General features: G+C 48.0%; 1 protein-coding gene across 6 annotated transcripts in view; it reads right to left on the bottom strand.

Moving 5' to 3' along the window:
* Window positions 1-7,319: 7,319 nt before the first annotated feature.
* Window positions 7,320-25,130, bottom strand: part of IL20RB (interleukin 20 receptor subunit beta) — a 39,530-nt gene continuing 21,719 nt past the window's right edge. For 5 of the 6 annotated variants that reach the window (XM_044979716.1, XM_044979718.1, XM_044979715.1 and 2 more), the window contains 6 exons: window positions 23,033-23,159; window positions 21,525-21,715; window positions 18,378-18,502; window positions 12,905-13,055; window positions 12,455-12,603; window positions 7,320-8,385 (listed from right to left, as the gene is read on the bottom strand). In XM_044979716.1, coding sequence (XP_044835651.1) covers window positions 8,260-8,385; window positions 12,455-12,603; window positions 12,905-13,055; window positions 18,378-18,502; window positions 21,525-21,715; window positions 23,033-23,106 — 816 coding nt within the window. In that variant the 5' untranslated portion in view covers window positions 23,107-23,159 and the 3' untranslated portion in view covers window positions 7,320-8,259. The remainder of the gene's footprint in view (window positions 8,386-12,454; window positions 12,604-12,904; window positions 13,056-18,377; window positions 18,503-21,524; window positions 21,716-23,032; window positions 23,160-25,130) is intronic. The other variant, XM_044979714.1, reaches the window with a different exon arrangement.

The following is a 25,130-nucleotide window of genomic DNA, read 5'->3' on the forward strand; positions in this document are numbered from 1 at the left end:
CTGTGGGCATAGCCCAGCACCTCGACTGAAAGGGGAAGAGGTGGGGAAGTGAAGACCCAGCCACTGAAAGGGGCTTGCCACTTTGTCAAGAGCAACTTTTGTTGTTAGTACTCTGGCCCCCTACAGCCTCTCTAAGCTTCAAACATGTGCCTGAAGCAGGCACCAAACACACTCAAGCATCCCTTCAGGTCCCACATCACACTCCACTGCATCCCAAAAGGGGGAGGCCAACTAGGAAGAGAATGGAAAGTTTGTTAAAACTCAGAATTAAGCCAGTCAAGTCCATGTTTATTCTTTAGAGACCTCCACTAGCAGACAGCAATTCTGCATGTGCCTGTAGGGCTGTCCCAGCAGCGTCCACCTCATCATGTCTTATGGGGGTCCTCAATAGCTCATCATAGGGCTATATATCAGATGAACCATTAGGCTGGGTCAGCAGCACCAGGAGCATCAAGGGCTGGTCCTGCTCTGCAGCCCTGCCAAGCTGAGCCCCATTAAAGGCAGGGTATGCACCATGAGCGTGAGTCAGTAACACCAAGGAACAAGTGATGAAAAGCATGGTGGGGGGAGGGGGAGAGAGAGAGAATGATTACATAGCTAGAGTCCATTGGACCAGAATTTGGATGAGTGCCTTGTTCTCTCACATTTGCTAAACCAGGTGTCCTCAGCATTGTGTTTTGAAAACCTATTTTGTCTACTCTTTTGGGGTGTCTGCCTCCTTGGAGACTGACCTCTCTGTGCCCTTCATGCATGTTTCCTTCTAGCTGCGTGAGGCCAGGCAGCTTCGACTGGGCAGCCATGAGTTAGGCTGGGCATCTCTCCTTGTCTGGGGATGTTACAGCTAAGTAAGTAGATTCTATCATTTGCTTAATCCTCCATTTGCTGGGAATTTGTTTCCCTATTGACCATGCCTTGGCCCAGAAAATTCCAGGAGTCCTAGTCCAATGGTTCTGGTTCAATGGGAGCTCTCAGAACTGCTGCCTCTGCCATCACTGGCATCTTCTCCATTGAGAGTGGCAGCGCACATGTTAGCATGCATGCAGGCCAGAAACATGCATTAGTGGAAGCCCAGACTTTAGCAGTGTGACTACTGATGAAGGAGACGGCTATTATGCCAGAGCTGGAGCAACTCCACAGTTAAGTTTGTAGCCGAGTTTTCATTTTAGCAGTGTTAAAATATATTCAAAACATTGTTTTCATTTTTAGAATGAATTTGAAATGGTAAATCCCTCAATCCTCAGAGGGTTGTTTTTTTTAAAACACTTACTCTAGAAATAAGGCAGGGTTCCTCTTCCTCCGTGCAATAGGGATTTTTTACACCTCCCCCCAAACACTTTCCCCCATTTTGACCCCCAAAATGGGAAAAAATTTACACTTCCCTCCAAAAGAGGGTTATTTTATCCCCAAAATAGTTTTCTTTACTCATCTTCCCTTAATATGGGGATTTATTTTATCCCTCCCTTCCAAAATAGGGTTTTTCCTTCTTTCCCCCTGAAATAGGTTTTTTTCCATTGTCCCACTTCCCTGAAATAGGGGGTGTTGTTGTTTTCCCCCCCCTCCACTGGGGAAGAAAAGGGGAGGTTTACTCTTCCCCTAGAATTAGGATTTTTCTACCCCAACCCTGAAATGAGATTTTATTTCCCCAATGTATGGGGTTTTTACTCATTCTAGTACATAAGGTTCGTTTACTCCTCCACCTATTGATTTGCAAGTCCCAGGGGGTAGACAGAGGCTGGACAGGCAAAGGGGAAAAGCCAGCTCTGGCCAGCCTCATTTACTTACATGAATTATAATGCTGCTTACCTATAGTTCCTTCCAATCTTTGGGCAGTTGTTTAGGGAGAGATTCTGCCTTCCTTCAGCTTGTCACCTCTGGCAGCAAGTTTGCTCTCTTCCCTGCTTTGCCAACAAATGAGCTGCTCCTCTGTCTTTTAAATTCTCCTCCAGTTCGTGCATTTGCTACAGGTGTGGCAGGGTGGGGCTGGCTGGTCCCAGTAGTTTCTTAACCCCTTGTCTCCCAGTGTGGGGTTTGTATATCCCATCACACCTTGTCACAGACATACATGAGTGAGTGTACCTGTAACCTGTTGGACAGGGCACTAGGACGTAGCCTTCGTCACCGAACTGAGCCTGTGGTCTTTCTTTATGTGTAACATCGTCCGTCTGCCGAATCACAAGCTACAGTCTCAGAACACATAGGAGCTCCAAGAACAGCAGCACTAACAATGCCCACTATCACTCAGGAGCTGAAATTGGAGTGGACGTTTCTGAGGTGATTTTTCCAGGAATACGTTTATTAGCAGCAATGTCTCAACTGGAAATCAATTACTTTTTTTAAAAAGGTGTTCTAAGGCCTGTTTTGATGTTCTTCACCACATTTTTTGCAGGGCTATCACTGTAATTCCTCCCCCTACTATTTATGTGTTCCAATATCTAACCACATGCTTCCAAAACATTCCTGTGGCATGTCCACATGTAGGCACTGCAGAGTGGATTAAAACAGAAGCTGGACTCTTAATAGCTATTCACATACTTTCCATCTATTCCTATGGCATATCCACATGTGGGTACTAAAGAACATGTTAACGACCAACACGGTTGGGGGGACCCATTTGTCACAGTTCAGGGCAACTGCCCCTGTGTTCTGCCTCCATGGTTCACCAAGTGCACCCAGCTCTTCAGCTTTTGACTCCCCAGCCATCGCCTCTCTTGGGTGGAGATGTATGTCTCTCCCCACTCTCCTAACTGGGGTATTTCCAGGCTGCACGGTTCCCTGCCTATGCTGTGAATTCCACAGCAAGTCAGACTGCTCAGCAGGGCTGCTTTGTCTTCCTTCCTCAGAAGCTATAAACAGCATAATTGCCCACATTTAAGGTACGACCCAACTCTTGCTAAGCAAGCACATTTATTCTTAGGTAAATGCATTATAGAGAAAACACTCTAAAAACAATAAAGGAACCTGCAAGCATGCAAATACTTACCAGAGATCTCTCACTCTCACACACACACCCCTTCTACAAGGGATCTGGTAGGAGTCAGTCCTTTAAACTCCACCAAGGAGTTATTCTGTGGTTACAAATTCATAACCACCTTGGCTCAGAACAAGCACCCTCAATGAATCTGTGAGTCATTCTTTTGTACAGTTGGGCCTCTGATTTTTGTCTTCAGAAAACAGGTAATCAGCAGACACAGGTCCCCTCCTCAGGGCAAAGCTTTAAAAGGCTGAGTTTTTGCATAATTGGAAGAGTTATATTCAGTGCTTAATTTGTAATGAAAGAGGAGCTGGGACTTAAGCAATTAGTGCGGGAGCTCAAGTAATTTTTTTTACATTATAAGTTATGCAGCAAGCCCAGAGGTGCCAGGGCTCAGCCTTGGGAAGCCCTGGCACAAATTAAGCACTGGTTATATCTGCATAAACCTCCCCCTAGAGATTTCTTGGGAAACCCATTTAACTTCAAAAATTCACATTGTTTCAAACAGTCCTTTGAAGCTCATAGCATTTCGCAAGGTGTCCATTAGCCAGGTCTCCCTAGAGACATGCCCACAATAATACATAAACATTGCATTTTTAATACAGCAAACTCCTAAGATACTTAAATTAAACCTGATTGAATTAAGTTTAATTCAGTAAGGTTTGTCTGGGCTATTGCAGGCCATTGCCATATCTGTCACACCATTGTCTGAGCCAAATGATGTTGAAAACATGATTGACTCCTATCTTTTTATTTATTCATTCATTTTTTATGGCACTTGGGTGACAACTAGTGGTCTAACAACAGACCTGCAAAAAACCCAAACAAACAAAAAAGGAATGAATTGAAAAAGCAAGCTACTTACTGTGTATTTTAAGAATAATGGTATTAATTTTTTTCAGAGAGTTAATACTTTTAAAATATATTTTCAATTTTGGGACAACATTATACTACAAAGTAGATAAAACACACTGAAAATGTCTTATGTTTTCAATTTAACAAGTTTGGAAGAGAAAAAAATAGTTAGAAACATCTAAAAATCACACACACCGTAATCTTTGACTAGCACAGATTTAACCAATTATTTTTCTGGTTAAGGACTCTGACTCTGTGAAAATCATATTCGTAGGAAAGAATGGCTATTTACCTTACAGTAACTGTGGTTCTTTAAGATATGTTGTCCTCACACTTTTGGCGTGCATGGAGCTCACACATATAAGTTCAGATCCTTTTTGCTAGCAGAGTCTGTTGGGGCCATGCCTGCACCATAGATGTCATCCTACACATCCCCATCTGATGGCATAAAGGGTGGGACGGGCCCAACCATCCCTCAGTTCCTTTGCCAATCCAGAATCCCAGAGGAGTGGGACTCGATAACAGCAAGGAAGGAAGGTGGATCCTGGAATCCATGTGGACAGCACATCTCAAAAGTTACTGTAAGATAAGTTACCATGCTTTCTTCTTCAAATGATGGTCCACACAGATTCCACTCTTGGTGACTAACAAATTGCCAGGTACCTGTTTGCTTGGAGGTTGGTAGCAGAAGTCCTTCTTAAACAACGCAGGACAGCCCTACCAAAGTGAGTATCTGATCTAAAAGCCTCTGCCAAAGAATCGTGACTCAAAGCTGTGGATTGAGTTCTCCTTCACTGCCCAGCAGCTTTCAGAAAAAGGTGCTATCTTTAAACAGGCAGCAGAGGCTGCCTGAGCGCTAGTGGAATGAGCTCTGCTATGGCTAGGTGTGTGTACCCTGGCTAACTTGTAACACGTCCTTATACAGCTGGAGACCCACTTAGATAAGCTCTGAGGATATTGCCTGACCCTTCACCATCTCTGCAAAGCCCACAGACGGTCTGGGGGTGTTTTGAATGGTTTGGTCTCATCGGTGTAAAAAGACAGGGTTCTTACTACATCAAGTGTGTGAAGTTTAGCTCCCCACAAAGTTAAGTGAGGTTAGATAAATTGGTTTACATGGAATTTTAAAACAACTTTGGGCAGGACTTCGGGATGAGGCCTGAGAATGATCCTGTCCTCATGAAACACTGTACGGGGAGCCTGCCATGAGGGCCTGAATCAGCCCTACCCTTTGAGCTGATGTGATGGCTACTAAAAAAGGCAGGCTCCATAGGGTGTCATCTTGGATATAAAAAGTTTGCATTGCTGCTGTAATGTAGACACTACAGCAATGGAAGAGGTCATTCCATTGCTGGACCTTCCATCACCAGAAGAATTCTCCTAGTGACCTAGCAGTGTCTACACCAGGGCTTAGGTAGGCTTAATTACATCACCCAGGACATGAAGTTTTTCACAGCCCTGAGCAATGTAGTTAAGCTGACTTCTCTTTGTTGTGTAGAGACGCCCTCAGAAGCTGGTGGCTTGGACTAAGGGCAGTATCATTCTCAATTTCTCAAGCAGAGATGACTCTGATACTGGGCCCACAGTTAAATTACCTGGTATCATGTACGCTTTGGGTATTAAGATAGCCAATGCCAAGGTACAGGGTATCAAGGAACACAGTTCAGAGATGACGAGTCTGAAGGTAGTAGCTACTGGGGATTTGAGTACTCGGGCATTCAGTACCAAGGCTGTAAGTACCAAGGCACCCAGTGCCAAAATTGGTTCTGAGAAACTGGTACTGGCACGTAGTCTATAGACTCAGTAAGTACTGCTGGCACTCTTGGTAAACAATACTGCGGCATCCAAGGAGGTGTATCTGGCTTTTGGCTCTGAGGAAGCTGAGCCCAAAGATGAGTCAGAAGTTTGATGACACTTGTGTTTTGGCTTCATAGGCACTGGAGAAGATGACTGTGCCTTGTTACCTCCCTGAAGTGCTGCTCTTTCCTGCCCCTGTCAGATGACATTGACACCCAGATAGTGGCAGATGACTGGGGTCTCTTAGTAGATGTGGCCTAGGAACTTGAGGTAGAACCTTGGCTCACCAGGGCACTAATGGAGAGGGACTCCCCAGATGACTTCAAGACTCTGCCAGTATAAACCTTGCCTTGCAGATAACAGAGAATCCCAGTTCCTGAGTGCCCCAGAAATGTCTCCCTGCAGTGTCCAGTCTTTCTTCAGGCCCGCCGAAAGCAATTCCGGGTCCCAGGGTAGAACCATCAATGGGCCCCCGTTGGTGCCCAGTGAGCTGCCGGCTGCGCTGCAGGTCACACTCTTTTGGCATGGCCAGGGCTTCAACATGTCTGCCTGTCTGCTTTCGCCGCTGCCGGTACCATCCTGCACGTACCTAGGAGCATAGGCGCTGACTTCCAGATATCCATGGGGTTGCTTGACGCCACTCTCCATACTAGGCTCCTTCCCCCATTGTCCCATCCCTGCCCCACCTCTTCCCACCCCTGTTTCGCCCTCTCCCCTGAGGGCACCCCATACACAACTGGTGCCTCCCCATAGTGGGGGGGCACGATCTAAAGGGCAGGTCACGTGTCTCCCCCACCCCAGCCCAGGGCCACCGCACTCTCCCCGCCCCATGTTACCTGCGCGGGGATGCTTTGTCTTCCCACTGCACCTCCCCCCGCCTAGCACGTTCTGCTGCTCTCCCTGGCAGGCAGGAGTCCAGGCAGGGAGCAAGAGGAAGCGGCTTTTAATGCTGGCCCCTCCTGGTCACTGCTTTTCAGCCCTACCCGGCAGCTGCCTGAGAGAGCCTGGCTAGGGAGGAGGCAGCTTCCAATCCCAAGCCAGCTCGGCTGCTGGGGACCCCGGCACCTGAGTCCAGGCAGGGAGCAGAAGTCACCTCCCTAGCCAGGCCCTCTCAGGCAGCCACCATGCAGGGCTTTAGAGCAGCATCTCAGTGGCTGGAAGGAGCTGGGCCTGCCCCTTCCACTCCTGGCATCTGGGCCATGCATCATCCAGGCCCACCCCCACCCTGCTTCTTCCCACTCCTTCCCCTCCCCCCCAGCGCTTCCGGCACGCCGCCAAACAGCTGATGGCAGCGGGTGGGAGGCACTGGGGGGGATGGGGACAAGCTGATCAGCGGGGCCTGCCGCTGGTGGGAGGCACTGGGGGGAGGGGCCTGCCGGTGGGTGCTCAGCACCCACTCGGTGCCTATGCCTAGGAGCCCTGCAGCCCACCCAGGAGATCTGAAAGGGCCCAGGGCTCCCAGCCGCTTCTACCGCAGCAGCAGCAGCAACTGGGGGCTCTAGGGCCCTTTAAAATTGCCCCCTTCCCTCCCCCCTCCCCATATCGACGGGCCTGTTTCTCTCACTGGGCACATACAGAAATGATTAAGTTTGCTGCCTCCAAAGAGACAGAGCACAGACCAGCCTGTTAGGTTAAATGAAAACTGATCCTTCACTAATACACAGCACTGAGATGGTTTTGTAATAAAACAAGAATAAGTTTATTAACAAAGAACAGAGATTTAAGTGATACTAAGCAAGAGAGAAAGAGACAAGTCTGGTTACACACAAAATAAAGCATGTTTTCTAATGACTAGAACGTAATCTTTAAAAGTTACATTTTAATTCTTCTTAACTTGATGTAGGTACCAGCATTCCTAGCCTTTCAGCCTAGGGAGATCCAACTTTCACAGCCTCCAAGGGTTCCCTACCCTTTGTCTCCTCAGTGATGGATCACTAACATGTCTTTTTGCTCCCCTTCTATTACTCAAAGTCCATTATCTCAGCCTCAAGAGCCAGGAAGGCTTCCTAGGGTGTAGATTCAGTCCCCCAGTGTGATTGTTAAACAGTCTTCTCCCCCACCTATTTAAGCTGATGGCTTTGTTCTTCCATTGTCCTCTGCCTATGACCAAGCTGGTCAGACCCGTAAATACACATTCCTTTATCTAGGACGGTCTGGTTTTATGATCTGCCTCCCAAACACATTTTACGAACATATTTCCAGCATACATCTGTAGCTCTCTGTACTCAACCCACACATACATCAATGATTTTTTGGGGGACCAGCGTGTCACCAGTTTACATATGATACCTTACATGATACCTTTGAGATGCATATATTGTGACAACAGTATGTTGGGGCAATGCGTGTGTGAGGCTTGATGTGTGTTATAGTATGAGGTCCCTATGCCAGTTGGCCTTAAGGGACTCCCAGGGTCACAAGAATGGGAATAGAAAACAGAACTGGAGTCCCGTGTGCACACCGTTGGTGCGACTTGTGTCCTGCAAGTTACCAGACGTACATCAAAAAGCTTCCCATTGATCCCTCTGGGTAGACATACCCTGAGTCTGTGGGAGCTGTGTGCAGGCTCCCAGTGCACAATCTGCTAGATCTGTTCATAGATGGTTTTCGACAGGATTGATTATCTCTGGCCAGCTTTAAAGTGCGTCCTGAATCCACAGTCGGAGGATCTCTTCGGGGGGAATCACATGCACAGCCACGTCACAACATTCAGTCCCCTCACTCATGCAGTGTATTAGCTTTGCGGGTGACTCGGTTACTTTCTGTAAAAACAAAGACATGCAAAGCATCTGGGCAGCCTGTGCTGACGTAGTATTGTCCTGCAGGGGCATTTAGTAGCCCAAACCCCTTTTCTCCCTACATTTTGCTTGCCCTCCAAGGCCCTTCTTGCCTCGTCTGGCATAACTCCCCAGAGCCCCAGCTCTGCAGGGCCCAGCAGCCCCAGAAACTTGCTTTCTTCTCACTCAGCAGGGACCCAGAGAAGCTAGAGGTCATTTAATTAACCTCAGGCCACCCTTGCAGAGTCATTCCCCAAGGTACAGTATCCAATGCTTTCTTCAGTCTTACGTGCAGTGTCCTACGCCACGTGCTTCCTTTGGGAGACAGCTGCAAAGCTTCAGGCTGCCAAGAAGCATCTCCTACTAGGCAGATGGAGTTATCCTTTTCTTAATAGAATCCCATGTCTCCTGTTGATTCCCTTCAGCCAGGGGATTATGGCCCTCAGGTCATTTGTGGTGGGGTTTTCAAAGGCACCTAACTGACTTGGGTACACATGACTGTTGTTTGTTTCATCTGCAGTGGGGGGCACCCTGAGCCAGCCTTGCTGAGTAATGTGGGTTTCCCAACTCCAGCAGCCAGCCTGCTCCTGACGTGAGGATTACAGACCCGAGCCCTCAACCTGGCCAACAGGGGCAGCAAAAGCAAAGCAGTGGCTCCAGGTGGATCAGCACCATGGGTATCTGTGCCCTCTGATACACTCCCTGGGCAGAGCATTTCCCTGTCTGCTGGGGGAGCCTCTATGACCAAAGCATGGCTGCCTAGGCCATGACAGCTGAGGGGATAGCCTTTAACAGCCTGCAAAGGGGACTAGTTTCCAGCCTAGGAAATCCCCCTTGGAGTAGGGCCGCCCAGAGGGGGGGGGGGGTTAAGTGGGGCAATTTGCCCTGGGCCCCACAGGGGCCCTGCAAGCCGCTCCAGGTTTTCGGCAGCACTTTGGCGGCAGGCCCTTCACTCGCTCTGGGTCTTCAGCGGCAGGTCCTTCAGTACAGCAGAAGTCTCGGAGCGAGTGAAGGACCCGACGCTGAAGTGCTGCCGAAGCATCGGAGTGCCGCCCTGTGAGTACAAGTGCCGCTAGCGGCAGAGGAAAAAAAAAAAAAGCTGTGATTGGCGGCACTTAGGCAGCTCTGCCCATTCTTCGGCAGCAATTCAGCAGCAGGTCCCTCTCAGAGGGAAGGACCCGCTGCTGAATTGCCGCCAAAGACCCAGCCCTGACCCAGGCCCCCTGAATCCTCTGGGCGGCCTGCCTTGGAGTAAGTGGGGGAAGAGCTATCCCTCACTGGCTGATTCTCTCCCTGCAAAGAGAAACGCAACAAATGCGGGCGCACAGGAGAGGCAGAACAGGGGAGGATGACGTGCTTGGAAAGCAGCTTGTCAGACATTCTTGCCCCTCTAGGGTGCTGAAATCCACAGGCGGTGACTTGTTTTTGCCGGCGGGTGCTTTTGAAGAGGTGTATGTTTTGGGGGGAGGGGGAAGGTGCTCTGCCAGTTTTGAGGGGGAGGCTATTTTCAGCATATGTATACTGTGGCAAACCCAGGACAAATGGCTACAAAGGGAGGGGTAGTAATTAGTCCCAGGGGGTTAAAAGGCCTCTCCCAATCCACTGAGGAGAGAGAGCCGTGGGGAAATAAGGTTCAGCTGGAAAAGGAGTTACCAGGGAACTAATTAGGTTCAGCTGGCTCCAACTGCTGGAGACCTTTTTAAACCCTCCCTGGCATGGAAGCAGGGGGGAGAGTGAGAGAAGCAGTCAGCAAGTTAGGGGTAGCAAGGCTCTGAACCCTTCCAGCAAGGAAGGCTGCACTCTGTCCCCAGAAGGGGAGAAAACCAGCACAAGGGACTGACTGAGGTAAGGATCAGCCAGACCCTGTGCTACCTGGAAGGATTTGCTTGGCCCAAGCCGGTGTCTCCAAGGCTAAAAAGGACTGAGCCTGCTGAGGAGAAGCAAGCAGGTACTTTGCCACAATACACTTCTTTTATATTCTAGTTATTGAATGTGTGTCTATCACTGGTATCTTCACTATTTTAATAATGATTAAATTATGAACTACATAATTCCATTATCATGAATTACAGTATATTAAAATCATTGCAATCACCTATAAGCTGTCTTCACTAACGTCCCAGTTTTAAACACATTACATCTCACTGTAGCTTTCTGGATGAAACTGTCGGCAATCTTATTTACATCTAGTTCTCTGCTATGGTCTTGCTGCAAGTTAAGGACAGCTACATTATTCAGTTGTGTTTGTCCCATTGATGACTGGAGATAACTTTAAAGTCTTCTGAAGCTGGAGAATGAGCATTCTGCAGTTCAGGACAATACAGGCACAGTGAGAAGGATTCTTATAAATTTGTAGTACTCTGGAAACATAGTACTTCCAGAGAACTGCCAATGTCTCCAAGATCTCTTTTTTTGATGGGTAACAGCTAATTTAGATCCCATCATTCTGTAGGTATAGCTGGGATTATATTTTGTCATGTGCATTACTTTGCATTTAACATTGAATTTCACCTGTCATTTTCTTGCCCAGTCACCCAGTTTTGTGAGATCCCTTTGTAACTCTTAGTTAAGTTCAAAGCAGACTGCAATCTTGAGTAGTTTTATATCATCTGCAAATTTTGCCACCTCACTGTTTACCTCTTTTTCCAGATCATTTATGAATATGTTGAATAGGACTCAGATCCCTGGGGGACACCACTATTTACCTCTCTCCATTCTGAAAATAGAGCATTTATTCCTACCCTTTGTTTCCTATCTTTTAACTGGAGTGCCTGGCAATACTTTCACGATCATCCTTAACAAAAGGCTTGTCATTAAATTATCTTACTCACCCTGTCTCTGTTTATAAACAAACACCCTGCCCCAAGGGCAGAAGCTGGCAGCTGCACAAAACTTATCACATTCCACACCCAAGATCTGCCCTGTGAGCAGACCTCCAGTATGAAGTTTGAGGGTTGCGGGGGGAAGTGAGCGACAAAGGGAGTGAGCGGAGGTTGGGCCTGTAGAGAAGGGGTGGGGCAGGGGCAGAGCCTCATGAAAGGGGTGGGGCAAGGGTGTTTGGGCTTGTGCAATTAGAAAGTTGATAACCCTACACACGTGATATCTGCAAACCTGCCCAGTGTGTTTGTTAGCACTCTTTCCAGCCCAGTACTCTTTCCCTGGGAGGACACGGCCCAGTGCAGCCCAGCTCTGGTTGCTGCTGGTATTAGTGCAGAGCCCAGGGCAGCCAGAAAAAGTGCAGGCCAGGGCTATGCTGCACGTGCCTCCAGCACACAGAACCTGCAGCTCATTACCCAGCCATGCAGCAAGGCTGGAGGGAAGGGATGAGGCACTCTCAAAAAGGGAGCGTCAAAACAGGAGGAGAAAGAGGGCAACCCCACCAGGGCGTTGTGGGGACTGGGGACAGTCACATGGGGCGGAGCAGGAGCTTGGGGATGACTGGCCTTCTGAGAACGCAGGGTGGGAATAAGTGTGCAGGGAAATAGCCTTCTCCTTCACGCTGGAAGGACTGTTTGGCTTCGAAATACTTTCATACTCCCCTGAATACATAACACTGTTTGATTTTGCTGCATCGGGCCCTCCATGGCTGTAGCCCTCTGCGTGACACTACAGCAGACCAGGGTCTCTCGGAGGCTGAACCCTTCCCCATTGGCCCAAGCGGGAGGGGAGCATGCTCAGGATGCCTAGCTGTCATCTCTCAGCTCAGGGCTCCACTTAGAAATGTTGGCCTGTTTTGCTTTCCTAACGCAGAGGCCCTATGCTGGCCACCTATGTCCATAGGTACGGGCTTAAACAAGTGGTCTCATTCGGAGAGCTGCTGAGACCCTGCAGTTTGAGTCAGTGCTCAGATGCCCTAAAAACTAGGCACTTGCTGACGTGCCTAAATTGAGGTTTAGGCTCTTAGCTTCAGGCAGCTGTGTTTGAAAATGTGTCAATCATTCCCCTCTGGATTTCAGCTCCACTTGGAAGAAGAAACATCCACTCACTCGCTCAGTCTCTTCCTCCCTATAAATTTACAGCATCCCAGAAATAACAAGGAAGACAAAGAAATTACCAGGGTGTCCGGAAGGACGACGACAGGACAGCAGGAATACTGGAAGATCTGACTCATTTTCCAGGCAAGGAAGGGCAGGGCCATGACACCTACAACAAATCCCACGAAGGACACCATGGCAGTCATCATCCATATAGATCTGCCACCATCTAGAGACAAAGGAAGGAAGGAGGACTTCAGCAGAGAGCCTCTGAGGGCAAGCGACATAATTACAGATCCTGAGAGCAATGCAGGGCCTGTCCTTCTCACTGACCCCAATGGGAGCCATGAGGTCCAAAAGAATCAAAAACTACCCTGCCAGCACAGGGGTGATTTCCCACCCCCACCCCAAGGGGCAAGAGACAGCAGGCAGAAGCGAAGAGGAGAGATGCCGGCAGACTGGGCAGCTGCATAGATAGTCACTGCACCGTGCTTCCTCTGACACTACTGGTGAGGAAGTCCGGTCATCACCTGGCCCGCGAACACACTGCATCTGGCTGAAGTTGCTGCTCCTGTTGATGGCCTCTACGTAGGTCTGGGCTTTCACACAATACTCAGCTCCTGCCTCCATGGTGTCCAGATGCACCACCGAGCTGATCTCCTTCACAGTCTTCTTGTGCACCTGCCAGAGGCAATGACAAGCACGTCAGAGTCCAGGGCCCAGTGAGAGCAGGGGGTTGCGGTCAATCCTGGCCTGATTGCAGACTGTGGGGAGAAAGGGCTGGGGGACCAAGAGAGGAATGGGGAGAAGAGAGTGGGAACTGAGAAGCCAAGAGAGACAAAGGGAAAATGGAGGGGGAGGTTCAGGGGTGGGAAACAGCGCAGCAGAGTGAGACTGGACAGCCACCGGGGTAGAAGGGATGGGATGAAAGGCACTATAAACCAAGGGCAAACAGAGGCCTGACTGGAGCGAGTGCCTGTGTCAGGAGGTTGTGAAGGCATCTCCGTGTGCAGGGGGAAGGGAGGGGAGGCCAGGGGCCTAGAGCCCTAGGCAGGTGCCCCTGAGTGCAGGGGAAGGCAGGAAGAACTCTGTGACCCCATGCTCCTGCTCGAATGTCACGCCCCTGCCCAATCTGTTAAATGTGTGAGAACTCATTGGCCAGGGCCTGTGGGTGAGAGGAAGAAGCTCTCACACATGGTGAATGAGAGGTACAGGAGAGAGAGTGCAGTGGCAGACAAACCTCTACTCTACCCCCCCACTCTGGACTAAAGTCCCCTCCACTCCACAGTTTTGGGATCCCCTTACTTAATTTACATTGGAGATGCAGAATTGCAATAGAGGTTAGAGAGACAGAGTTGTTTCCGCTAAGGGAAGGAGCCTGCAGCATTCCATTTTCAGTTGTGTCCCTCATTTCAGGTTTTTGTCATACATTCATCACACTGCTGACAGGCTGAGAGGGAGGCTTAACATATTTCTTTTGCCTAGAGATTCATTAGTTTTTTCATTTAAAAAAACCCTAAGGAATTCCATCATTTGCAATGGTAATGAACCACTGAATGGATGTGAACCCACAGCACACTGCTATTATTTAACCTACAGGAGGGACTCTGCTAACTAATAGCAATAGTGGGTTGTTATCTCGTGTGTGCCAGCCAGTAGAGGAAACTGTATAAACACACAGTTTGCTAGTTGCTTTTAATTCTGTGAATATTCCAGCTGCAACGTGCATGCTCCCAGCGGGCCCTGCTGAGCCTCCTGTGTCATATACATTCAATCTGAACACAGGACACAAGAAAATCAGAACCTCCTCCCCTTCAAAATACCTTTCTCTAAGGGAAGGTGCATTGGGCTGGGAGCCAGGACACATTGTGGTCTAGTCACATCTCTACTAACTATCGTTAATACTTCTCTGTAATACACAGCCCTTATTATAAGTCCTCACATATTCCCATTCTAAGAGGAAGACAAATATTAGCCTCCACACATTTTAGCAAAGCACTAGTTAACATGGGGCACAACCTCATTTCTGGTAGCGCTGTGAACAGAACCCAGGCTTCTAATATAACAGATGTATGTCTCAGCCATTTAGCTACACTGTCTCTGAGAATGACTATGCCAAATTATGTGCTTGCGTATTCTGTCTGTAAAATGCAGAACTCCTGCATACACCACTACCTCGATATAATGCCACTCGATATAACACAAATTCAGATATAACGCGGTAAAGCAGCGCTCCGGAGGGTGGGGGGAGAGGCTGTGCACTCCGGTGGATCAAAGCAAGTTCAATATAACACGGTTTCACCTATAACACAGTAAGATTTTTTGGCTCCCAAGGACAGCGTTATATCGAGGGAGACGTATATAAAATGCTGTTTCAGTGAGTTACACATCATCCGCTAGTGGCTGGTCCATAACGGATATGAGGCTTCTCCTGCTACCAGTTAACATAAGTAATCCTTCAGTTCAAGTAGTATCTATCAGTGCTAAGCTGTATGGCGCACAGCCTGCTCATGTTGCATTTGGGGGGGGAGGGGAGGAGTTTTATAATTTAACATGATTGTTTTTTATTTTATCATTTTAAACCTATGAAGTTATTCATAAAACATTGTGTTGAAAGAAGGTTATTAAGATTGCAAAGTCAGAAGTTAGGAAGTGCCAGACTTAGAGTTGCCCATGCAACCTCAGTCCTGCCCACTTGTGTGAATGCATTATGTTTTATTTACATGGGAAAGTTGCTTTGGTTTTAATTTAAATTGGGTTTTTAAAATCAACGTCGTTAAACTGGTTCAAACTCCTGTGGGGTTGGTTTTATTCCTGTTTAATCAGGTACATTTGCTTAAATGAGTCCTAATTAATTTAAGATAAACTGAAATAAAACTGATGTAAACCAAAGTCAGTATATCCACACATAGGTTTGCAAGGGATTAAATTGGTTTAAACCCCTACCATGTAGACAAAGCCGCAATCTTCAATATAGTATTTTTTCCACAGGACCCCTGCATCATTCAATGCACAGGAGGGGCCTGCTCTGGACATGAATCAGGGATGTGTAGTAAAAGGAGGTTGGTAAGGAGATAGGGAAGTGTTACTGCCATTATAAAAGGCACTGGTGAGACCTCATCTGGAATACTGTGCACAGTTCTGACCTCCCATGTTTAAGAAAGATGAATTCAGACTGGAAGAGGTAAGAGAAGGGTTATTAGAATGATCAGAGGAATGGAGAACCTACTTTACAAGAGGAGACTTAAGGATCTCGGCTTGTTTAGCCTAACTAAATGAAGGCTGTGCTCTCTATAAATAGAACAGAGGGAGAGGAATTACGGGGCCAATGTTGGCACAAGAACAAATGGATATGAACTGGTGATCAAAAAGTTTAGTCTTGAAATTAAAAGAAGGTTTTTAGCCATTTAGAGGAGTGAAGTTCTGGAACAGCCTTCCAAGGGGAGCAGTGGGGGCAAAAAATGTAACTTGTTTTCAGACTGAGTTTGATAAGTTTACGGAGGGAATGGTTTTTTGCCTTCCTCTGCAGTGTGGGGCCCGGGTCACTTGCTGGAAAATTCTCCGCACCTTGATGTCTTTAAACCATGATTTGAGGACTTCAATGGCTCAGACACACGTTTGATACAGTTGCAGATGGGCAAGAGTAAACTAGAGTAAAGAGGGGTTTCTCTGTAACTTGAAATCTTCAAACCATGATTTGAGGACTTCAGTAGTTCAGCCAGAGGTTGGGGTCTATCACAGGAGTGGGTTAGTGAGGTTCTGTGGCCTGCAATGGGCAGGAGGTCAGACTAGATCAGTGGTTTTCAAACTGTGGGTCGCAAGCCAGTACTGGGTCGCAGAATGTAAGGGCACTGGGTCGCAGCGGCTCTGGTCAGCACCGCCGACTGGTTCGTTAAAAGTCCTAGCGGCGGTGCTGCCCAGGTAAGGCAGGCTAGTTCCTACCTGTTCTGACACCGCGCTGCACCCCAGAAGTGGCCAGCAGCAGGTCCGGCTCCTAGACAGGGGGGCCAGGGAGCTCCGCGTGCTGCCCCCACCCCAAGCACCGGCTCCACACTCCCATTGGCTGGTTCCCGGCCAATGGGAGCTAGATGGGGACGGTGCCTGTGGGCGAGAGCCGCACGCAGCCGCTTGCGCACCTCCGCCTAGGAGCCAGACCTGCTGCTGGCTGTTTCCAGGGTGCAGCGCAGTCTGCGGTGCCAGGACAGGCGGGAAGCCTATCTCTGCACCCCAACTGCACCGCTGACTGGGAACTGCCGGATGTAAGCCCACGCTCCAACCCTGCGCCCCAATCCCCTGCCCCAGCCCTGAGCCTCCTTCAAACCTGGAGCCCCTTCCTGCAGCCCAAACCCCTCATCCCTGACCCCACCCCAGAGCCTGCACTCCCACACCAGAGCCCTGACCCTCTCCCGCACCCCAAACCCCTGCCCCAGCCCTGAGCCTCCTCTCACACCTTGAACCCCTCATTCCTGCCCCCCCCAGAGCCCGCACCCCAACCCTCTGCCCCAACCCTGGGCCCCTCCCACACCCCAAATCCCTCATCCCCAGCTCCATTGGGTCATGGGCATCAACAATTTTCTTCAACTAGGTCACCAGAAAAAAAGTTTGAAAACCACTGGACTAGATGATCATAATGGTCCCTTCTGGCCTTAAAGTCTGCATCTAAGTGGGTGTGTTTCCAGTGGGGTCCTGCAGGGATCAGTCCTTGGCCTTACACTAGCCAACAACTTTATCAGTGACCTGGAAGAAAACAAAGTCATCACTGATGAAGTTTGTAGATGAGACAAAAATTGGCAGAGTGGTAAATAATGAGGAGGACAGGTCACTAATTCAGAGCAATCTGGATCGCTTGGTAAGCTAGACACAAGCAAACAAGATATGTTTTAATATGGCTAAATGTAAACGTATACATCTAGGAACACAGAATGTCGGCCACATGTACAAGATGGGGGGACTCTACCCTGGAAAGCAGTGACTCTGAAAGAGATTTGAGGGTGATTTTGGGTAGTCAGCTGAATATGAGCTCCCAGTATGACACTGTGGCCAAAAGAGCTAATGCAATCCTGAGATGCATGAACAGGGGAATCTGGAGTAGAACTAGAGAGGTTATTTTACTTCTGTGTTTGGCTCTGGCATGACCGCTGCTGGAATACTGCATCCAGCTCTGGCATTCACAAATCAAGAAGGATGTTGATAAATTGAAGAGGATTCAGAGAAGAGCCACGAGAATGATCAGAAGATTAGAAAAAATGCCTTATAGTGATAGACTCAAGCAGCTCTATCTACTTAGCTTAAAGAGAAGATTAAAGAGTGACTTGAAAGAGTTTAAGTTTCTATTTAGCGAACAAATATTTAATAATGGGCCCTTCAATCTAGCGGAGAAAAATATAATACAACCCAATGGCTGGAGGAAGATGAAGCTAGACAAATTAGGACTGGGAAAAAAAGGTGTAACTTTTATTGTGAGGGTAATTAACTATTGGAACAGCTTACCAAGGGTCTTGGTGGATTCTCCATCACTGACAATTTTCAAATCAGGTTTAGATGTTTTTCTAAAAAGATCTGCTCTAGGAATTATTTTGGGGCACTTCTCTGGCCTGTGTTATGCAGGAGGTCAGGCTAGATGAAAACAATGTATTTTCCAGCCTGGGAATCTATGAACCACGGCCTGCCCAGGCAAGAGGCAGGTCAGTCAGACCTGGCAGAAGGGCAGACATCTTGGCTCTGTGGTTATTTTAATTGTAATTCTGCAATGTGCTTAAACATAGAGACTTGCTCTGTGACTTCCTGCATGAGAAGTGAAACACAAAATGGCAGCTGCCTTGGCCAGGGACTTCCTTTCCAGTTACATACACCACAATAAGCTTATGATCGTAGCTGCTACATGCTATAGCAGGGCACTAGAGAGAGCAGAGGGATGCTGTGCTCAGAAAAATATCCCACGTGCTTTCATTCTAAGCCATGCAGTGCTGTCCAGCCTCACCTGAGAGCAAGGGTGAAACTCACCCAACTTTCCTGGCCCTTCCTCCAATAGAATATGTGGAATTGAAAGGCTGGCCCCAGGTCTTCCAGCTTCACCAGTAAGTGATACCCGTCTGCAGAGACTTCCATCATGGGTGGGGTGAGGAAAGCTGTCAACACAGAAGCAGCACTATTACCACCACCAAAGGCAACGCTGAAACCCCCCTTCCCAGACTGGGAGAGAGGCAGGAAATGCTCCCTTTTGTGACTCCCCTTGAGCTGTATTGGCAGCCAATTGCTTCAGTGAGGCGGTTTCCCTTGATCTTCCTCCCTCTCTACCCTGCTTTGTTTCTAAAGATAGCAGCAGCCCCTTGGGCCAGGGTGGATTTTATTCTATCAGGTTGAGGCATTTAGCAATAGCTGAGTTGCACAAACTTGAAATGTTTTCTGTGTGGGGGAGGAACTGTTTGGTTGAAGGCCCCATCCAAGCAATAACAACCAGGTAGGGCAGAGGGTGCTGAGAAACCAGACCAGACTGGTTCTTCTGGACAAGGGGTGCTAACTCTGTCCAAAGGCCCAGAACACACACTTTGAAACTGCTTTCTCGGACATTGGTTTCTATTGGCCTGATTTTCCAAAGTGCTGAACCCTGCAGGTCCCATTGAGGTGTGGGGATTGTGGGTGGAAATCAGGCAGTCTGTTTCCTGCATACGCTAGTTGATTTTTATTCTTGCAGCTTTGTGTGTAGCACTGCTGTAAATGACTCTTGTTTCATGGCTATTGTGATAATCAAGGCTTGCTACAGATCTGGAATTAAGCCTTCCATGTTTGCAGTATTATAGGAACGAAGTTTGGACTCCCTACTGGTAAATACTGAACATACACATTTAAGTTACGTCGAGGGTTGCTAAGGGTAGTATCGGTGCAGTGCAGAGATGACCTTTGAGTCGCCTTTGCACACGCACATTCCCTGCAACTTGCACCCTGTGTTGTTTGGCCATAGCTGAGAATCTGGCCCAACGTCCGCTCCCCACAACAGGAAGGATAACATCCCTCTGGCCAAATACGTGTAGAGAAAGGGACTTGTTGGAATTCGTGGCCACACTCCATGCGCACCCAGCATAGCAGTGTTCAGACGCAGCAATGTGCGCAGGGTGCAATCAGATCACATGTGCAAAGAGTTCTCCGCAACTGGAAGGGCTGGAGAATCGCTTTTCTTTAAAATGAAAGATGAGAATCTGAGGAACAAGATGCTGCCACAGAAGTGTGCGACCTAAACCCGGTGTGACATGGTCCAATTGGAGCCCAGGCCTGAGGTGAGCCACCGGTAATTTCTGGCTATGTGTTAATATTAATAACTAGGATGAAATTCAGTAAGGACAAATGCAAAGTACTACACCATGACAAAGGCCACTCACCTCTTGTGAGTGCCTCCTGTCAGCCAGGTGTGAACCTACACTCTTTCTCTGCTCACAGTGCCCCCTCTCCAGCTAAGCCACACATAGTCTAAATGTATGAAGGAACTCCAGCTGGGGTAACAGTCCAACAAATGGTTGGCCTTCTCTGAGGTCTTCAGCCCTGTCTCTGGGCCTATTTAAACTCTAGCCCCTTTCTCAGGCTCCAAAAGGAAACTTGTGCCCTTCTCAGGGCTTTGGCTATTTCAACAGCGGGGAGAGCCAGTCCCGCCCACTACTCTGGGTCCCAACCCAGAGACCCTACAAGTAGCAGCCACGTGCTGCTTTCTTTACTAGTTGCTACTGCTGCATTCCCTGGGCTGCTTCCCACTCTGTCCTATCACCTTCTTGGGTTCTCTGTCTGAGCAGGGTCTCTCCCAGGCCTCCTTGCCTGGAGAACTTGTAACAGTCTCTGCCCCTGTGCCTGGAGAGCTTCCAGTCCTATCCCTGCTGGAGCAGGGTTTCTCCCCAGTTTTTTTGCTGTGGAGTTTTACAGCCTTCCACTCCTTCATCCTTCTGGTCTGCAACAGCAATGACCTGCTCAGCCACCGAAGCTCCTTTTAACTGAGCCTGCTGGGCTCTGATTAGCTGCTTCCCTGCATCCTCTCTAGGCAGGCCTGGTGAACCCACCTTCACCGCTCCTTTCCTAGGGCATGGTGGGGTAGGACCGCGAGGCCTCCAGCATGGTACGCCCCATCACATACACATAGGAAGGAATAATCAATTGCACAAATACAAAATAGGAAATGACTGCCTAGGAAGGAGTATTGCAAAGAAGGATCAGGGATTACAGTGGATCACAAACTAAACATGCACCAACAATGTAATACTGTTGCAAATAAAATGGACATCATTCTGGGATGTATTAGCAGGAGTATAGTGAAAAAAATATGAGAAGTAATTCTTCCACTCTACTCAGCACCAATAAGGCCTCAGCTGGAGTACTGTGTCCAGTTCTTGGCACCGCACTTTGGGAAAGATGTGGACAAATTGCAGGAAGTCCAGAGGAGAACAAAACAAAACAAAAAACAACCTCCTCTCTCCCTCCCCCCCTCCCAAAAAAAAAGATTAAAGGTCTAGAAAACATGATCTACAAGGAAAGATTGAAAAAATTGGGTTTGGGTAGTCTGGAGAAGAGAAGACTGAGGGTGGACATAAGTCGAGTACATATGACTTATGTCATATGTTATAAAGCGAAGGGTGATAAACTGTTCTCCTTAACCACTGAGAACAGGACAAGAAGTAATGGGTGAAAATAGCAGCAAGGGAGATTTAAGTTGGACATTAGGTAAAACTTCCTGACAGTAAGGGTTTTTAAGACCAGGTTTGACAAACACCTGTCAGAGATGGTCTAGGCCTGTATCAGTGAAGGGGACAGGACAAGATGACCTATCGAGGTCCTGTCCAGTCCTACATTTCTATGATTCTAAGATTATTACTTTTTTAAGGAATTTAATTTTAAAATAACATTTATTGACATGAACTGATTTTAAGAATTAAAAGTGAATTGAAGTATCACTAGTAAATAAAGTGTCTATTTTATGTATGAGTAATGAGAAATTAATATGCAAATACTCACTAACAGAACTGCAACTTACTATTTATTCCCTGTACTTACAGTGTGAATTGATCTGCTGTTTCAACATCAGTGAAAACATTTTTTTTTTTTAAATGAGCACATTTTATGTTGCTTATCCCAGGTGGTGATGTAACTGTTAGGAGGAGGCAGAGAACTTACTCGTTATGCGATTGAAGAGAACTTTTAGTGTGCTCCACTCTGAACCCCTAGAACCTAGGTTTGCTCTCACGCGTAGGTTATAGGGCACGGTGGCAGAGATGTCCTCTGTGACGTTGCACTGAGTCACAATGATGAGCGAACACTCGCTGATGGGTATCCAGATCTCATTGGCATAATCTCTTTCATACTCCCTGGGGAAAGCAAAGAAAAGCACAAAGGCAACACAGGATAAAATAACACACCTCTATCCCCTCCCCTTAACCATCCCATATCCTTTAAGGACTCTACCAGGCATCAGCTTCACCTGGGTACAAAAATCTACTCCAGGTTTGTCTTCTTTGTTACCAGAAGCGCATGTAGGGTGACATCCACCATTTGCAGAGGGAGAGCATACAGCCACAAGCACAAGGCACATTTGAGAACTTAAGCGGAGTTTAAATGGCTCGCAGGCCATGTGCAGGGGGAATTTCACCCTGGGGGACATGTCTAAGCTTGAATTTTTAGTCATGTTTTATTTTACATGATCACAAATTCTAGTGCAGACAGGACACTAATGGACACTTGATGATTGCTGAGGATGAATCACTTGATGATTGCCCGGTTCTGTTCATTCTCTTTGAAGCATCTGGCATTGGCCACTGTAGGAAGACAGGATACTGGGCTAGATGGACATTGGCCTTACCCACTATCACCACTCTTATGTTTGTAACTAGTCATGCGGATTAGGGTTAAAAACACAACTAGGAACAAATGTTTGTGCCCTGTCTACAATAGAATTCACAATATTACGAATTAATATTTGTTACACTAAAAATTCAAGTGCAGACAAACTCGGATGGAATCAGATGCCCAACCCTCCTACCACACAACCTGAGACTGTTTGCCATCAGAAAGGACCCCTGAGGCTGGCATAATGGGAGTGGATGGAAGCAATATGGGTGTATCTGTGAGAGAGATGTGTGAAGTTGTTTGAGAAAACCCCTTCTTGGAGTGAATGAGAAAGCTGGAGTGAATGAACTCAGTGATGCAGCCCCAGTGACTATGCAGATGTTTTTAGCATTACAGATTCTTTTTAGCAAGGTGACTGAATATTCTACTGACTTTCTTTCTTCAGAACCCTCCTATATATTTCCCAAAATAATCTATTGTCCAGGAAAAAAATTCACTTGTATGTTTCTCTGTTCCCTCCCCCTCTTTGTCTGTTGCCTGTCTTCCTAGATTGTGAGCTCTTTGGGGCAGAGACTTTGTCTCCACAGTGGTGTGGAAAGCGCCTAGCCCATAGTGGGCACTGCTGTGATTCAAATAACACACAATTAATGATAAAGGCCTGGGCTGCAGGCAGGCTCCTCTTGAGGCCAACGACATTTTCCCACTTCTACATTATTATTGATGGGACTGTAACATTTCTCCCGCATCAGTGTGCATAGACCTATGTATGCCATGTGCAGGGGATCCAGGGCTTTTGTCTAACTAGCATCCAGAGAGGGGATTAAAAACAGGCGAGTTACCCCTGAAACTCAACGGAGTATCTCACAGTTTCTCCAGGGACCGTCACTGGACTCCAGGTCAGGAAGTGCTTCATGTTGGTGGACAGGATAGAGATATTCTGAGGAGCTGGCAGCAGGGCTTCTTCGTCTAGGATTCCACCAAAGAGAGAGAAACAAGTAGTTGTGACCATTTGCTAAATGAATAACACAGCTTGGAAGGACATGCTTCAACGATGAAGCTTCCCAACATGCTTCATCATTTCACTTCAGCACTGCCACTCGAGCTCTGAAGGACTTTAAAAATTAGCATATAGGTTGAAATTATAATTGAAGATAGAATGATAAAGTACCTAGCTGTTTGTAATATGACAGGGACTCAGACCAGCATGACTTGTGTAAAGGAAATCATGCTTCTTCGCTACGTTAGAGTTGTTTGAAGAGGTCAATAAAATAGTGGATAAAACTGGACCTTTTAGAAAGGCATCCAATCTAGAATGAGCAACTCCAAGTGATGGAGAGCCCATTATGTCCCTCGGTAAGTTGTTCCAATGATTAATTCCCCTTGCTGCCTTATTTCCAGTCTGAATTTGTTTGGCTTCACCTTCCAGCCGTTGGGTCTTGGCCTGCCTTTTTCTGCTAGATTAAAGATCCCTCTAGTATCAGATATCTTCCCCTTAATCATCTCTTGGAGAACCTTAATAGGCAACGCGTCTTAAGCCTCTCACTGGGAGGGAGGTTTTCCAAACTTCAAAGTACTATAGCTCTTTTCTGAACCTCTTCCAATTTTTCAAATATGGACATGGGACCTGCATGCAGTGTTCCAGGCATGATCCCGTGTGTGCCATATGCAGGGTCTTACTGTTGTCTCACCACTCCCTCATAGCATGAGATGGCAGTTCAGCAGCTCTGCCCCACTGTCCTCCTCTGGGTGTCAGGCATGTGGAATGATGATGACTTGGCCCTCTGGCCAGCTCACATTATAGGTCCTCTCCAGGTATTGATTGCCAGGATCCACGGACTAGAATTCTGAGACCTTGGGATAGTGGATATTCCCACAGTGCCACCATGTAGCCCTTCAACCAGGGAGCACTCTGGGGAGTAGGTGCTGTAGGACATAGTGCCAAAGGGACCTAGAGTGACAACAGTACCCTGAGGTCCTCTGATTAGCCAAGCACCCTATTTAACCCTCCAGAGTGGCCCAGGAAGTTTTTTAGGCCATCACACAGACTTCTGGTCTGCTGCAACACCAGACCTCACCCTGTGTCCTGATCTCTGGTCTCCGATCCCAGCCTTACTCTTGCCTCCTGATTCCAGCCTGGTACCACTTCTGATCTTGGGTCTTCAACTATGGCTTGACTCTGACCCCGATTCCTGTCCCCTGATTCCAGCCTGGTACTACCTCTCGTCTCTGGTCCCAGCCTGACTCAGACCCTGACTTTTACTTATTGAATCTATTGGCCTTGCTGGAGCCCTAAACATAACAGTGTGAACCAAAGGCTATGAACCAGAGTTAGGCCTGGCTTTGGCAGAATAGTAACACACCAGCTATTGGCTAACCAAGTAAGCACATTCCTGACCGGTGAGGACAGTACAACAACACTCAGAGTTCTCAAGTAACCATGTAAACAAATTCCCAAGAGGTAGCACAGGAACACACTGACCCCTCATAAGATAAGGAGGGGAATGACAGGATAATGGATGAGGATGTTTCGTTCAAACTAGCAGGTACAAGGTATAAGGGCAGAGGTGAAAGTAAGCCGGTCCGGACCAGCTTCCCCAGGCTGGCAATTTAAAGGGCCCGAGGCTCCCCGCAGTGGCCGGAGTCCCTGGCCCTTTAAATCCCCATGGGAGCCCTGCTGCCGCTACCCCGGGGCTCAGGCAGCAGGGCCCGTTAAATTGCCGCCCAAGCCCGGCTGCCAGAGCCCCAGGGTAGCAGCAGCAGGTCTCCGTCGGTGATTTAAAGGGCCCGGAGCCATGCTGCGGTAGCGGCAGCGGCGGCCAGAGCCCTGGGCTCCCAGCCACCTCTGCAGCTGGTAGCTCGGGGGTGATTTAAAGGCCCTGGGGCTCCCAGCCACAGCCGGAGCCCTGGGGCGTACATGTGTTAGTATCCCTGTAACTC

This window comes from Mauremys mutica, chromosome 11, assembly GCF_020497125.1.
Source record: "Mauremys mutica isolate MM-2020 ecotype Southern chromosome 11, ASM2049712v1, whole genome shotgun sequence".
Lineage (NCBI taxonomy): Eukaryota > Metazoa > Chordata > Testudines > Geoemydidae > Mauremys > Mauremys mutica.